This window comes from Oculina patagonica, chromosome 1, assembly GCF_052425735.1.
Source record: "Oculina patagonica isolate OP01 chromosome 1, crgOcupat, whole genome shotgun sequence".
Classification (NCBI taxonomy): domain Eukaryota; kingdom Metazoa; phylum Cnidaria; class Anthozoa; order Scleractinia; family Oculinidae; genus Oculina; species Oculina patagonica.
In genome coordinates this window covers 37,634,137-37,649,082 of record NC_135758.1, presented here as the reverse complement: position 1 = coordinate 37,649,082, position 14,946 = coordinate 37,634,137, and the positions used below count along the sequence as shown (strand labels likewise).

The window sequence follows — 14,946 nt, the reverse complement described above, 5'->3', positions numbered from 1 at the left end:
ACTGAATAGTGATTAATCCAGTGGATAGTTTTATCCAACCTTTGAACAACCTGTACCGTCTTAATAGGCTCTTTGCTCATCATGGTCACATGAACTTGTCAAGCATAAATTAAAGAGGTTGTAGTACAAAATGGTGAAAATTTTTGTATTTTACCTCCTCAGAAATGGCATTTCTGATTCTGAGCAGGAATTTCTAATACCCCCCCCCCCCGCGGCCCTCGAACACCCCCCAAAAACCCCCCACAAAACCCCCAGCGGTCCGCTTAACGAGAGTTGACTTACCCCTAGTACCAAAGGTAGCTAGAATCATAGGCACATCACATGATGTACACATTGGTTAAACTGGGCTTGCCGATTGCGTTACGTTTTCAGCCGTAAGGCAATGTATGAGAATACTTCGAAAATTGCTTTAAATACTACATGTGGAAAAGAGTTGAAATAAAATTGGCTGTTTTGCATATTTTGACTTCTGTGTTCCTTTAGTGGGGTTAAAGCCGTTTAAGCGAGTTACACTTTTGAAGGTTTTGTTTACCCTAAAAAAAACACTAGTTTGCGTAGTAGTCCCTATGGACAGACCGGGAAAGTTATTAAAAATAACGATTAGTTCGTGAAGTTCTGCTTTTGAAATCAATTCTGAATAACATCCCATTCCACAGAATTCAGAAAGGGGGTTCCAATAATTTTTCCTACTGTAACTAAAGCCAAGATTGACAGCCCTGATTAAGGATGGAAATATTTTAAATTTATAGCGGGAGATCTAAGAAATTCACTTCAGAGCCCCTTATTTGAACACTTCTGGATGCACCACTGGTTATCACCAGATTACTTTACTTGTCACAAATTATTGACTGTGGTAGAACCTGTCTGAATCTAAGTGAGGGTTACACAAAGATTCAAGTGATCCCCCAAACACACTATTGTTCGCAGCCTGTGGGCAGGCTCTCTTGTTAAGTCACTCATGAAACCCCAAACAAGAACCGCCCTGCTTGCAGGCTAGTACAGTGGAACGTCAATTTAGTAAAGCTCTATCTAACAAAGTTTTTGGGCTAAATGAATGATATTTTTTTGTCCTCAGTGACAGTGAAATATAAGGAAAAGAACCTCAATATAATGAAATCTTGTTGTAGCAAACATATTTCGTCAGTCCCTTTGTTATATCGAAGTTCCACTGTATTCACATCCCATCAAGCCACCACTGTTTTTCCACTGTTTCTACTAATAACCATTTTTTGATTTTAATAAATCTATATACTAGCACTGGTGGAAAATTGAAAATCATCAAGTGAATGCTTGCATAGTTTATTTTGATACAAAGGTTAAAAACTTAATAAATACAACTTCAAAGGAGCCAAACATCTCTTCATGAATATCGAAAAAAGTTATAAATGACAGAAATGTTCATGTTCCAACATAATGTTGTAATGTGAAATAAAAATGTTCTTTATGCAAAAACAATCTCTATTCCTTCCTGAAGAATGTGCACAATGCAGTTTGTCAGCACACTACAAGTCCACTCTTGACTAATTATTACAAACAATGCATATTTAACAATTTAACAAACTCGTGAAAGAATAACACTATTGTTTTCAAATGTTGCCATTGGGATATCATGTATCTACAGAACATCAATCAGCTAACTAAAAAGCCTACAAAGTTGCTAGTTACGTCCCAATTATTCGACTGATCTGGGTATCAAGTCACAGAATCATGTCCAAAAATTTCTTGCCAATAAAAATAATACAAGTTAACTCTAACTCAGTCGTAGGATAATTAAATTATGTTTTGAAGTCTAACGAAGTGTCCAGTCACTGAAACACACTTTGATAGAACTACAGGTCTAGAAAGATAATATCTAGCTTTGTGAATCCAGTGTTCTGTTGTTTCTTTAGTAAGGCTGATATCCACCACCTCCACGCCCACGACCACGCCTGTTAGGTCCATAACCTGAGGATTCAGACCTGTACCCCTGTCCCATATCATAGCCTCCACCATATGCAGCACCGCCATAACCACCACTGCCATAACCGCCACCACCACTTCCATAACTGCTGTAGCCATTGCCATAGCCTTCATACCCACCACCACCATAATGGTCGTACTCCCCACCGCCACCACCACTGTAACCACCATAGCCTCCATATTGATCATATGATTGAGAATATCCACCTGTGTGGGCACCTCTACCACCGCCGCCACGACCACCTCTTCCTCTGGGTTCACCACCACCGCGGCCACCACGCATACCACGGCCTCTGCCACCTCCTCCTTGTCCCATCTCCTCTGCTTTCTTCAATTCAACACGCTTTTTCTTGATTGTGCAGTGCCTGACGATAAAGAGCTTGTCTACGATGTCTTCACTGTGGAATACAGCAAATGCATAGCCTTTGAACTTGTTGGTGTTTCTATCACGCATGAACTTAATTTCCTCTGGAACATGGGGAGTGAAGATAGCGATAACTTCAAGTACATCTTGTTCTGTCATTTCATCGTTCAGCCCTCCAATGAAAAGCTTCTTGGTTATGGTTTGGGCCAGGGGGTCTGGATCATCTTTGGGAATCGCTCTCCTCATGAACACTGTCTGGCCATCAATGGTGTGTGGTTTTTGGTCTAAGATAGAGTCAACGATTGCTTGGTCAGCCATTGACACAAAGGCAAATCCCCTTGGGTTTCCCTGTTGGTCTTTGACGACTTTACACTCAAGAACTTCTCCATAAGTCTGAAAGTACTCCACCAGACGCTCATGAGTTGTTTCTGGCTTCAGTTTAGAAACATAGAGCTTCTTGAGATCAGCATTCTCGTGCCAGTTTTCAGCAGCCATTTTAGGTTGATCCTGCAAAAACAAGCAGCCAAGGTCAATTTGTAAAATCACAGCAGATTACATATCATCACATTTTCCATAAGCTATTAGAGAACTTGACAAAAATGCTATGCAAGTATTACTTCCAGTGTTAGCAAAACAGACAGATATGAACTATTTCTATTGAACATTAAAAATTCCCTCAAGGCAAATACATGTCTATAAATTCAAAATGAAAAACAATGCACAGAAAGCCAAGTAAAATAAAATAAATCATTGATTGCTGGCAATCTATTGCCACATTGCAGTTGGTTTGACCTGAAGGTTGGTAGTAAAAGGGAGTAACTTTTGCTTTATTTTTTGAAACCTGCAAATAAAATGTGTTATAAAACTTGAAAAAAGCTACAAAATGCCACATGAAATGAAAGTAAACATTAAACTGGAAAGAAAAAAGATTAAATTGCTGAAACAAGAAACTCAAATGAAATACCAGGAACACAGAGAAAATTTTGACCCAACTTTATTGAAACAGTGGAATTCCACTTTTAATAAACAAATCAAGTTTAGTTTGATAAAAAATAGAACTGGCTTAGAGAAAGCCTTAAACAGATAAACACTTATGTTAAACCCCCTTTCAAAACAAGTGTTACTCCTCCCAAAGAGCAATGGTTTGCCAACGTTGATATTTTACTACATAATTTCCGAGTTTCCATTTGCTAAAACTCCCTTCTTTGCACAAAAACAAGTTTGATTTGAAAGAAAATGATCATGTGAGTAATATTCTAGTATAGTTTTGCATGCAAAGGCAAAAATATTGAAATATAGGCAAAAGGAAACTCAGAAACCAGTCTAACTGCAAAATCACTTCAAACTGATTTCTTAAGAATTTGTCAACTTTGACATCATCAAAGTTGACTGTGGTTTCTTCTAAAACTACGACATAATGCTAGCTGGGACCAAGAAACACTTTAGAATTAAATCTTTCACCAACAAATTCAATTTTTTGTTGGTCATCAAAATCAGAAAAATATTGTGAAATCTTTATTTTACAAGCCAGTTAAAGAACTCAAGAAAAGAGAAGAAAAAAAAATAACTGCTGTTGCGGTTCCTCAAGAAATCTGTTTGAAGTGATCCATTGACAATTAAATTAGCCTTACAAGGTAACTTTGAACAGGGCAAGTTCACAAACTTGTTGATGGAATGACTAACAATTTTACGCAACCCTTTTTCAGAAAAAATATTATTGTAGCAGCAAAAAATACCTAAATATATTATACAAAAAAGCTTCAAGATAAAAACATCTTTGGGGGTGATCTGATTTACAAAGAAATGTTGCCAACAGAATCTACTTTGAATTAAGTTTTGACATTAATTGCTTACTGCTTTTATTTACGTTGAAGAATCTTGATGGGGGAGAAGTATAGAAAGTTAATGCAACAAGCTAACAGCCTCAAAATTCACTTTGGTTAAAAAATGTTGGTTTTGTTTCATTCTGAACTCTCTCAAAATGTCACCAAGCCAAGCACACACTTACAAAGAAAGCTAAAAAATGTAAAAAAATAAATATATTAAAGACTTGCACCAAAACATTAAACAACAAATTGAAGCATGCATTAGATGAAACGAAGAAATATTTTGACAAGCAAAACGTCGACCATATGAAAGATGACACTTGGAAAACTTCATTCTTGAAAGGAAAGGTTCTCTGCATCTTTGACTGAAACCGATGGAAAACAAACCAAGTTGAAACTGGAACAAGGAAAAGAAATGAAAAGGAAATCATCGTGTAGTTCCGTGGATCGACCGTTCTCCTTCTTGAAACTTGAAAGACTAGGAAAAGTTTAGGAATGCGTTTATGTCACGAGACTTCATGTTCTACCGAGAACAGCCTTTGATTTCTGCGTCTACTTTCATCTGTCAGAAAGCGTCAGGATGGAAACCTTCTTGAAAATGGAGTACTTCGAAATGGGGTGGAAACGTTTAGCAATAAACCTTCACAGATCTGAAACTTCGTCAGAAAATTGGTCTTGCCCTATCCAACCTCAAACAAGCCCATCAAACATACATGTTTTTCGAGGAGTCCAGTGCCTTACAGCCTTCTTAAGCTGTGATAATTACCCAGCTTCTGGTCCGGTCTCGACCACTGTCGATTCCAAGCGTCATCCAATCCCTCTGTCATCGTGAGACGCTGTACGGCCGCCATTCGCCATGACAGTTGTACTCAGCCCTCAAGTCTCCTCGACGACGGCAGAAGTTGCAATATTTGAGTTTTCTGCCAATACAACTGTCAGTTCAGTACGGGATTTTTTCTTAAGTATTAATACTTGTAACGTTTCGAAAACTTCATTCGCTGCAAAAAAATCTTTAGAAGCACGCGGTTTAGAGTTGGACCGCATGTATAATGAGCTTACTGTGAAAGCGTCGCTTCCCGCGACACGTGGTTGTGAAAAGTTTACTCAAAACCTTCGTTAGCGACCTCAAAACTACCCAATACAATACCTTTCTTTCACAGTATACGAAAGATAACTTAAAGTAAGATTTCAAGCCTCAATTCTGAGTGAATGAGTGTTCAAAACCTGACATTTTTTTACGAAATTCCATTTTGCAATCATGATCAATCATAAATATGCCATCACGTTCAATGGAATCTGACAATAAGCTTATAGATGAAATATCACGACACAAAATCCTTAAAAATTGCATCTCAAAAGGAAGAAAAGCTTTAGGGGCAACATTTGCAAACGTATATATTCAATCAACCTTACCTTCTGAACGTGAAAAAGCTTTCAAGAGCGCAACAAGAACGGTGTGCTGTGAACGCAAACCGAATCACGAGCAGAGAGAACGTTCGAGGTCACGTGGTTTACAGTCATCTGAGCCCGCGGTAACAAAAAAAAGTTACTACGAGCCAGGGAGGAGTAGGGGGCGCTGGGGCGCACAGCGCAGACAAAATAGATACATGCAGGGTAGACCCAGGGTAATGGACTCCTGCTACATGCCATCTATGGTGATAAAAAAAAATCGATCTTTAAAACCGTAGCTTGATTTCTATCTGCAAATTAAGGTTATGTCTTTCTTTAGATGTTCAAAGATCATATTTTTTCATGGGTGAAGTTGCCTACCACTAAATTCAGAATAGTTTAGACCAAAAATCTGCATAGTCCTGTGACATAGCTCCTTTCAGATGCTTTAAAAAGCATCTCCTAAGTGTTTATGCAAAATTAATGAAACCCATTCTTGGCCATGGCCCTAGATATAATTGGTAATACAGAGTCAGTGCAGCAAGATCCATATAGTAGGCCTGAAGGGGTAAAAGAGACGAACCAGGGGGATTTGGGCAAATTTTCACTGGGAAAATGAGATTTGGGTCACTGGGACTGGAAATCACAAACAACGAAACAATAAAACTGGGACTGGGATTTGGAAAATCTGGAAAACAGTATGTTGGAAAATGGGATTCGGGCAAAATTTGGGCTGGGAAATGGGATTTATAACCCCCCCCCCTCCTTTTTCTGGAACCTCCATATAGAAAAGAGTGAGGGTTGCATTGATATTGGTTAAAAACTTTAAGGAGGCTTGATGTAGTTTTTTAGTAATTACTATACTTGAACATATCAAAAAATGAATACCAAGAGTCAATCTAGATTTCGAGAAAATCAAGCTTGTTTGAAAACAAAAGAAAACGTCAATGGTTGCTATGGTAACCTTTGTGACAAAGTGACGAGTAAAAAATTAAAATTTGGTCATATTTGATTATTATGGTGTATTTTGGCAAAAATCGAACATTGGCTTCCTAGGTAATTTTAAATTTCAAAACAACCACCCTTCGGCTTAAAAAACTACATAGAGCCTCCTTAACCAGTCCAACATTTAGAAACTATTGCCTGGCCATAAAGTACATTGATAAGCTGATTTTAGTGGCCCAGGTACTCTAAGCATACTTGTTGGTGTATTTAAAATATACAACGCAACGCTAAAATAAACAAGATCAGACAAAATATGGTTTCTTTGAGCAGTATTTTAATTACTTATTTCAGACTTTAACTAATATTTCATAACAACAACGGAAATAATATAAATGGCAAACCATCTCTCTGAGTGAACTGGAATTCGTATTTCCATGAGTCAGATCTGCAAAAAAAGCTCAAAACACAAGATTGACAAACTGGAGATCCATTAATTCACATCGAGTCAAGAAAAATGGTAGCCTACCCTCCCCTCTACCCTCCCCCTTTCTCCAAGTACCTTTTACCAGACTATTCTGATTCTATTTTTTTTAGAGGGAGGGGGGGGGGAGAGACCCTGGACCAAGTTGATCAAAGGTGTGACGACGACCAATTTCAAACTTCACAAAACAAAAGCAATTAAAACACCTTCATAACATGGGCCCTGATGTTTGCCGCACAGCTTATTACAGAAAATAAGCACTTTCTTTTACCCTCTTTTCTTTAATTTGTTTCAATATTTGCATTTCCAGTATTCCACCACTCTTGGAATTGAACTCTAGATTTATTTTTTTTTTTTTGCTCTTTTTATAGCAGTGTTATTAGGGCTGAGACACAAAGGGACATATTGGATGCTACAGGGACAAAATCAAAATGTCTCTCTGCAAACATTTTCTTGTGTGTACAAGGACACCTCCATTGGGGAAGGACCTTGATCTGAATGGGATCTTAACTAGCTCATCACTGGTTTCCCTTCCAACATTTTAATATAAATGTGTACACAACACCATGACCCGGCCTGGGCTCAAGTATTCCCTCCTCTCCCTGTCTCTTCCTTTTGGCTCTAGCCCCAATTTTTGCATGGCCAGAATGCGAAAAAAGCTCTTGGTTCATATGAAAACCGTTGCTATGCTGGCCAACTCGCAGTGCTTGATCTGCCTGGAGTCCATCACACCTCTCATTGTGGTTCCAAAAACTGTCCATTCTCCCCTCACAGAAGGGATTGGAAGTTTCTGGGGGTGGAGGTCTCAAAGGCCAAACCCTTAAAGGAAATGTATGTAGAATTTCCAGAGGGGTGGGGGGTCTAAGGAAAAATCCCTTCTGTGGGGGAGGTACAGATAATTTATGGAACTACACAATTGACTTGAAACATATTGGAGCAAAGAGCATTGCCACTATCCTAATTGCTCAGAACATCTGATCAGACTGCTATTGTACCAACATCAAAATGAATCTCCACAAGTTGGAAACAAACATGTCAAGAACAGGGTCGTTGCTTCAAAGGTCATGGCGTGGATCGAGCAACCTTTTCACCCACTGACCTTTTGTAGGTTGCAACATGGTGTGGCATGCCCTGCCATTTCCCCAGGCAACTGCACTTTGGAGAAGCACTAAAGAAAGAATCAGTGAGTTATGTTGTGAAGCAAATACATAATACATTATCATAGCTGATTTTGCTCACTATCTTTGTTTTCAATGGCTCAGAGCATAAATATATAATTTATGTTGGCATTGAATTATTATTGTGATGTCATATTCACAGACAAAATGTTTTATCAATTTTGGATGCAGAGCTGGCATCATATCTACAAATCATAGAGCTTGATTATGTACGATGTCCCTGTTTTGTTTCCCCAAGCCCTAAATGTTCCCAAAGGTTTTCACCTAATTTTGTTCCCAACTGAAATCAAACGCTCAGTGGTCTTCATTATTTATCACTCAATTGTTTTTCCACTGAAAACAACATGCACCTGTTGTTAGATATACTGTATTCTTCCTTGAGTCAAAGGAATTTTTTTGTGTACAAACAGTTTTTTTTTTATTTCAACTGACTCCTGAGAATAAACAACACAATGAAAAGCATTGTCCACGTCGACCTGCTTCACATTTATGCCATGGTTATGAGCCACATGACCTGATCAAGTGCAAGTCCAAGATTCAACCATTGTCAACCTAGGGAGTAAGTTTTGTTTGCCCTAGGGAGTTATACAGTATTGAAGCGTGTCAAATGATCCTGTTTTAGTCCAATAGAAAAGTGCAGTTTAGATGGGGAGTCAATATAACATATTTTTTTGAATGTGTATTACGGTATGCATTACCCACTTCATTAGTGCCAGTGGCAAAGAATTTAAAACACTGCAAAAATGTACAAGGGTTTTACTGGAGCCCTGGATTTTATGTTTAAAACACATAGTAGATTTTATTTGACAGCATTGGTTTGAATCATCTGCTGAAGGGTTCATACAAAAAATTGCAACCATTTTTAAGGACTTTTCTTGAAGGACCAAACTGAATTTTCAAGGACCACCTACCAGGAATGTAATTTCACAGATGGTGCATTAATGCACATTCCCAGTCCAAGCTAACAGGTTTTAAAGGATTTTAAACGCCTAAAATACATGTGGCATGTGCAGGACAATATTATTAAGAGTTCTATACAAAACCGCTGGTGAATTTGTTTCACTGACATTTGAACTTACATGCATGTGCAGTTGGATTACTTTGCTTCTCAATTTCCCTATATCAGCTGCTTTTACACCCGTTTTTTTTTAATTTTCGTTTGAAGCTGCTTGACACAGGAAAAGACCAAAGTCTATGTAAAGCAATTCTCTTTGGACCCCACAACATTCAAAGTTGAAGAAAATTCAAGGACTTTTCAAGAACTTCCACACAAATTCGAGGACTTTTCAAGGAAAAATGGAATTCAAGGACTTTTCAAGGACTCCCTCTAAAATTCAAGGACTTTTCAAGACTGTGCGAACCCTGTGAAGATTCTTGCTTTGGCAAACTACACAAACCTTGGCCTTGATAATTCTCGTTATCCTATTCGACCTTACTGTAAAAACAGAGGTTCGATATTGTATCATTTTGTGTTTTGCTATGGGCTATGGGAATAAAATAGAAAGCTTGTAACATTTTTAAGGTCCATGCGACAGACCAATGTTCCTTAAGGAGGTACCCAGAAAGTCCCCACTAGCCTAATGGTTTTTGCTCATGTCCGAGTCAAAGATGAGCGTTTGCACACACAAGATATCCATCTTCAAGGCGTCTGTTAGCCAACTGTATATAAACCACAAGGAAGGACAGTAATAGACCATTCGCATTATGACGTAAAAGCGCAAAGACTTCTGGTAGTTGTAGTTAAGTTCGCGGGAAAAAAACATTTCTGCCTTATGATTGGCTAAGGGCAGCCAAGCGTGAAGGTGGACATCCAGGACTTTTATTTTGATCTGAAGTTGAGCTGCCAAGTTTACGCTCTTTGTCGCTTCGAAATTTGTTTATACATTTATTTTTTCAGTTCCCTGTTAAAAATATAGAAAACAGGATGATAGCTTTGGAATGAAAATTGACTGAGTTCTGTGTTTTAACCAAGACAGTCAAATATTGTTCGTGTTCAAGTAAGTGTACGTTGTGTGGCGGAGTTGACTTGGTAGAAATTCATTCATCGCGGCCGACAACTTCTCTTCGTAAATAATTTTAGCCTAATATCACAGCTTCAAAACATCGCGCACTGGAAACAGATTGCTTGAAAGGACGAGTCTAGGATATAACTAAATTTGTGTGGAATCAAGTGAAAGCAAGGCAAACCATTGACTTTGTCCATCATCTATTTTTAGACGTTCAACAAATGATCGCTTCCATCGATCGCAGGTGAATTAATTCTTCACTGAAAAGCTTAGAAAATTTACCATTTATCATGATTGCTCGGCGGGACGATCAGTTTAATTTATTTTTACAGCGAGACAGAAAAGAGTCAAATAATTTTCCTCGTTCAATCGAGCTTCATCCGATCATCGATGAATCATGAAGGGTCAATCATAAAGGATTTTCAAACTACCCTGTGCAGGTGAATACAGATTTAATATTTGTTTTTATCTTTAAATTGTATTTCTGTTTTCGTCAAATTAGAACTGTAATTGCAATTTTCTTTAACAAAGAAGTTTTCTTGTTTTTGTGCTGGAAATGTCAACTCGTGGAGTAGCAGTTGTGGTTTCAATCCGAGCGAGGGCCGTGCGAGCAAATATAATTTTATTTCCATAATCTTGTTGATGAACGATTACTTGTGAGACTCGAATGGTTAGCCTCAAAGATTTTTACGAGTGTAGACATCATGTACTGTACTTCCCCATGTTTAGAAAGGGGAAAATATTGTGTCTTCGTATATTATTTGAAAATACCTGGCAAGCAAAAGTTTTAGGAATTTAATTAAATAACCGCGCGGACTCGAGTGGAGGAAACACTCGTTGAAACTTCACTACAAAACGCAACCCAGAAAATATACAATTTCTTGCTTAACTTTTTTCATTTTAACGGACTTGCTTTTATACTGAGAGGTTGCTTTTTGCACTTTAAGTGAAGCCACAGGGACGTCTTCTTCGGTGAGAGTAATTTTCTTTACCTCCATCACGATTTTCTTGGGCAAGCGGGCTTGATGACGATTCAAAATTTCCCGCGAACCTAACTACAACTACCAGAATTCCTTGCGCTTTTACGTCATAGGGCAATTCCACATGAGGGGTGTAAAAATCATGATGAAAACAAAATTTTCAGTTAACGCAATCACTAAACTACATTGACATGGAGAAGATATTTTGAAAATGCTTGAAAGTTTACAGGAATTTTAAAGTAATGCTAATGCACTAGATTACGTGGTTGATTTTTATGTAACGTCCATGAGAGTCGTTTTTCTCAATATTTCTCTGGCACAAATAAGTCAACTGGAAAAAAGAAATAATCAAATTAACACACTAAGGTGCACAGACTTGTACATCAATGAAAAGTTTTAAAACTTGTTTTCATCCTTAGACCATGCAAGTTTAAAGTTCTAAAAATTAGTCTGAATTGTAACGTCCATGACATGGAATTGCCCCATAATGCAAATGGTCTATTGTATGTCTGTTCTTGAAGGCATAAAAAAAAAACTAAAAACAAAGTCAGTCCAACCCTTTAACTTTCAATTATGGCAAATGACATTTTTGCCCTAGTGATTCGAGATATATATTTTTTGACAATTGGGTAGAATAATTGTCTTGACTTGTTGGCACAAAATACAACAAGGCATTGGCTCTAGGTCTAGGCATCAAAAGGGCACTGATCGGGTACATGTGGACGAGTAAACCTGTGTAAAGCCACTCACTCTACTAAAAAAAATCCACCATAAGCAGGTAATCTACTGCAATAAAAATAAGCCTGCTCACGTCTCGGATGATTTTTCTGATTTCAGACTGATAAATTTCCTTTGACCCTACAAGTGTTGAGATTAAAATGGTAACTGATTGCTTAAGCAAAATACCACCAGGAAATAAATACACTATGATTCTTCTGCTTTTCAACAGCATGAAATAAGCTTCCAAAAATGTATTACACCACCTAACAACAACTGTTACTTCAGAAACAACTCTTGAATAAGATCAAATCCTTTATTCTTAATCTAACCAACTTTAATAATGCTCATGTTGTGCATACATGTACATCGAGATAAAAAATAAAAATGAAAGAGTGAAAAACTACACTTCGCAGTAGACTTTGACACCTAAGATGTTTTTGCAACCTTTAGTGTGACTGCAAGTTTATTTCAAATACAGACACAAGCCGGTGATGCATGATAAAACCACTGAGTCTGCACTTGAGATAGACCTGCAGTCTTGGGAAATCACTAAATCTAAAGGTGGCAGAAAAATCTCAGATGCCACAGTCAACTGGGAAGTGTCATAATAAAAATGTTTCCTATTTAAGCACTGCAACTTCTACTCTTGGTCTACACAAAGATGTCTGCGATTCTGAAGTAGGTCACACTGCATCTAATCTGGTTGATTGACTGTAACTGCAACACTGTGATTCTTCAGTAACCTAGGTCCTTGGTGCCTTAGTGTAACTTATGTCTGGCTATGTCGACTTAGACTTCAAATGCAATAAACCTAGGTATCAAAACAGAACAAGCTTAGACTCCTTAGAAAATCAACACTTAGCCTTGAACTTACCATTTACTGCATACTTTTAATACTTAGTTATGCACTTAAACTATTTTCAGCAGGTTGAAATTTATCTGACATTGTTGACAACAAATTGTAGGTGTAATTTAGTTCTTTTATTTTTGCAGAATTAAAAGTAAGATTAAAGAAGTTGCAAACACCACATTTGTTGTGGAATGACTTTTGGGACACAGTGACCAGGAAAAACGAGCATCTTGGGGGGTCAGGAAGGCATCAAATATCCAAACATTTTGACACAGAATTGTAAAAAATTAGTGTGATATGCACTTTCCTTCTTACCCAGGAGATTTGGTGACCTATACAGGAGACTGGGAGATTTGGTCTGTATCTGGGTGTCATGCAGATAATCAGGAGTTGGCAAAGATGTATTTTAAAAAAGCAGGCATTTTATAATGCTCCTCCCCCCCCCCCCCCTTCCATGCCAAAAAAGAATAGCATCATTTCAAAACATAGGACAGAACAAGTTTTTGTTACATCAAGGGGGCCAACTTATTTCTTCTGAGTGTCTAGGAAGACTAATGAGATAAGGTCTGCCTCACCTGTTCTTTAGTATGGCTGGTAACGCCGTCCTCGTCCACCACCACCGCCTTGTCCATAGCCACCCTGTGGGCCATAACCTGAAGGTGCTTGTTGGTAGGCACCCATACCCATGCCACCATAACTACCATAAGATCCGTTGCCATAGGCATCATAGCCGTAACCATAACTACTAGGATCATTGTAACCTCCATAAGATTGATAACCTTGTTGGTAACCGCCATACCCGTAATCGCCACCACCGCCACCACCACCACCGCGACCACGGCCAGAGTACCCCCCACGACCACCACCTCGTCCACCACGACCCCCCTGGGCACCTTTGTCTTTGTCCTTGGGTTCGGCTTTCTTGATTTCCACTTCTTTTCCAGCTATGTTGACTTTTTTGATGCAACAGAGTTCATCAACAATGTCCTCGTCCTCGAATTCAACAAAACAGAAACCACGATGTTTTGTTGAAGGTGTGCCATCTTCATTTTTCTTCATGATCAAGTCGACGCTGGTTGGAGTAGTGCCGCGAATTTTATCAGCAAGGCATTGCTTGATATCATCGGCCGTTGCTTCGTCTGCTAAGCCACCGATGAAGATTTTCTTCGTCTTGAGATGACCTGTCGAGCTTTGGTCATCCCTTGGAATGGCTCGTTTCACTTCGACTTCTTTTCCATCAATTATATGCACTCCCTTTTCCTTCTTGTCTTTCAATACGTCGATGACGCTGTCTTTGTTACTGAAAGTAACATAACCAAATCCTCTGGATGTCTTCGTGTTGCTATCGCGGATTACTACACAGTCTGACAATTCACCGTACGCCTCAAAGTACTCCTTTAAAACTTCGTCCGATGTATCTCTCTTCAATCCACCAACAAAGAGCTTCTTCACTCGTTCGTCATTGTCCGTTTGGGTCGCCATTATTCAAACTTTTTAACAAGTAAATCAACCTCAAGCTTCAAAATCACTGAATGGACAAGACCGCGTGCTCTTGAGGTCTACTGCGCATGCCAAAATAGCTATCCCATGAGCACCTGGGACAATCTCGTCCCCAGGTGCAGAGGCCGCGTTGGAGGCCGCGATCCTTGCACCTGGGAACGAGATTGGCACCCGGTCAGCCGGGTGTCCTGGGACACAGGACACCCACGTTCATGTTCATTCTCGTCCCCATAGCCTTTTCGTTTCTCTTAGCCGGCGTAGGATTTTTGAATAAATTCGAATCTTTTTGATTTGGCTGTTTGGAATTCCTAAACGGAAGTCGAAAACGTAACGACTCTCTTATACATTCTTTTGAAACGTCATGACTGCATACATGAGGACCGGAAGTCCTAGAATCTAGGACTGGAAATCCTGTGTCCCCAGAGCCCTTTGTTTCCTCGTGCCAAGGCCCAGCCGGCTAAGAGAAACGAAAGGGCTATGGGGACGAGAATGGTTCACGTTAGTATTCCTGGATGGCTGCAAGCATACCAATTTTCTCGCGCCTTTTATGCCAAGAGAAAAATGGGAGCGGAAACCTTTGCATGCCGATTTTAGTATATGAGCTAAAAGCCTGATGGCCTGAAAACCGACAGAGATAAATGTATATGTTCATCGACTACAACTTACTTTGGTGGAAAAAACCCCAAAGCAAATGCCAGATTAATATTAAATTGAAAACAGCTCTAAATACCAAGAAACAAGCATGATG

At 38.9% G+C, this 14,946-nt stretch overlaps 2 protein-coding genes across 5 annotated transcripts; both read right to left on the bottom strand.

Annotated features, from left to right (window-relative positions):
• Positions 1-1,278: 1,278 nt before the first annotated feature.
• On the bottom strand, positions 1,279-5,668 carry LOC144628721 (heterogeneous nuclear ribonucleoprotein 87F-like). 3 transcript variants are annotated; one of them, XM_078486852.1, is made up of 3 exons: positions 5,563-5,665; positions 4,916-5,069; positions 1,279-2,830 (listed from the first exon to the last, which is right to left on the bottom strand). In XM_078486852.1, exons 2-3 carry the CDS (start codon positions 4,958-4,960, stop codon positions 1,886-1,888), a joined length of 990 nt encoding a protein of 329 aa, XP_078342978.1. In that variant the 5' UTR covers positions 4,961-5,069; positions 5,563-5,665; the 3' UTR covers positions 1,279-1,885. The 3 variants fall into 3 exon arrangements, with proteins under 3 accessions (XP_078342978.1, XP_078342982.1, XP_078342988.1); XM_078486856.1 differs by lacking the exon at positions 4,916-5,069 and having other exon boundaries at positions 5,563-5,668; XM_078486862.1 differs by lacking the exon at positions 5,563-5,665 and having other exon boundaries at positions 4,863-5,540.
• A 1,394-nt stretch (positions 5,669-7,062) lies between these two features.
• On the bottom strand, positions 7,063-14,256 carry LOC144628796 (heterogeneous nuclear ribonucleoprotein A1-like). 2 transcript variants are annotated; one of them, XM_078486920.1, is made up of 2 exons: positions 13,274-14,256; positions 7,063-8,132 (listed from the first exon to the last, which is right to left on the bottom strand). In XM_078486920.1, exon 1 carries the CDS (start codon positions 14,178-14,180, stop codon positions 13,281-13,283), a length of 900 nt encoding a protein of 299 aa, XP_078343046.1. In that variant the 5' UTR covers positions 14,181-14,256; the 3' UTR covers positions 7,063-8,132; positions 13,274-13,280. The 2 variants fall into 2 exon arrangements, with proteins under 2 accessions (XP_078343046.1, XP_078343039.1); XM_078486913.1 differs by lacking the exon at positions 7,063-8,132 and adding an exon at positions 12,148-12,659.
• Positions 14,257-14,946: the final 690 nt, after the last annotated feature.

What these genes read in the sequence shown, in the direction of transcription:
- LOC144628721 (XM_078486852.1), bottom strand. Translation starts at nt 4,960, where the DNA reads ATGACGCTTGGAATCGACAGTGGTCGAGACCGGACCAGAAGCTGG. An exon ending in GAGACCGGACCAGAAGCTGG is followed by an intron (nt 2,831 to 4,915) that starts GTAATTATCACA and finishes TTGTTTTTGCAG; the next exon opens with GATCAACCTAAAATGGCTGC.
- LOC144628796 (XM_078486920.1), bottom strand. Translation starts at nt 14,180, where the DNA reads ATGGCGACCCAAACGGACAATGACGAACGAGTGAAGAAGCTCTTTGTT.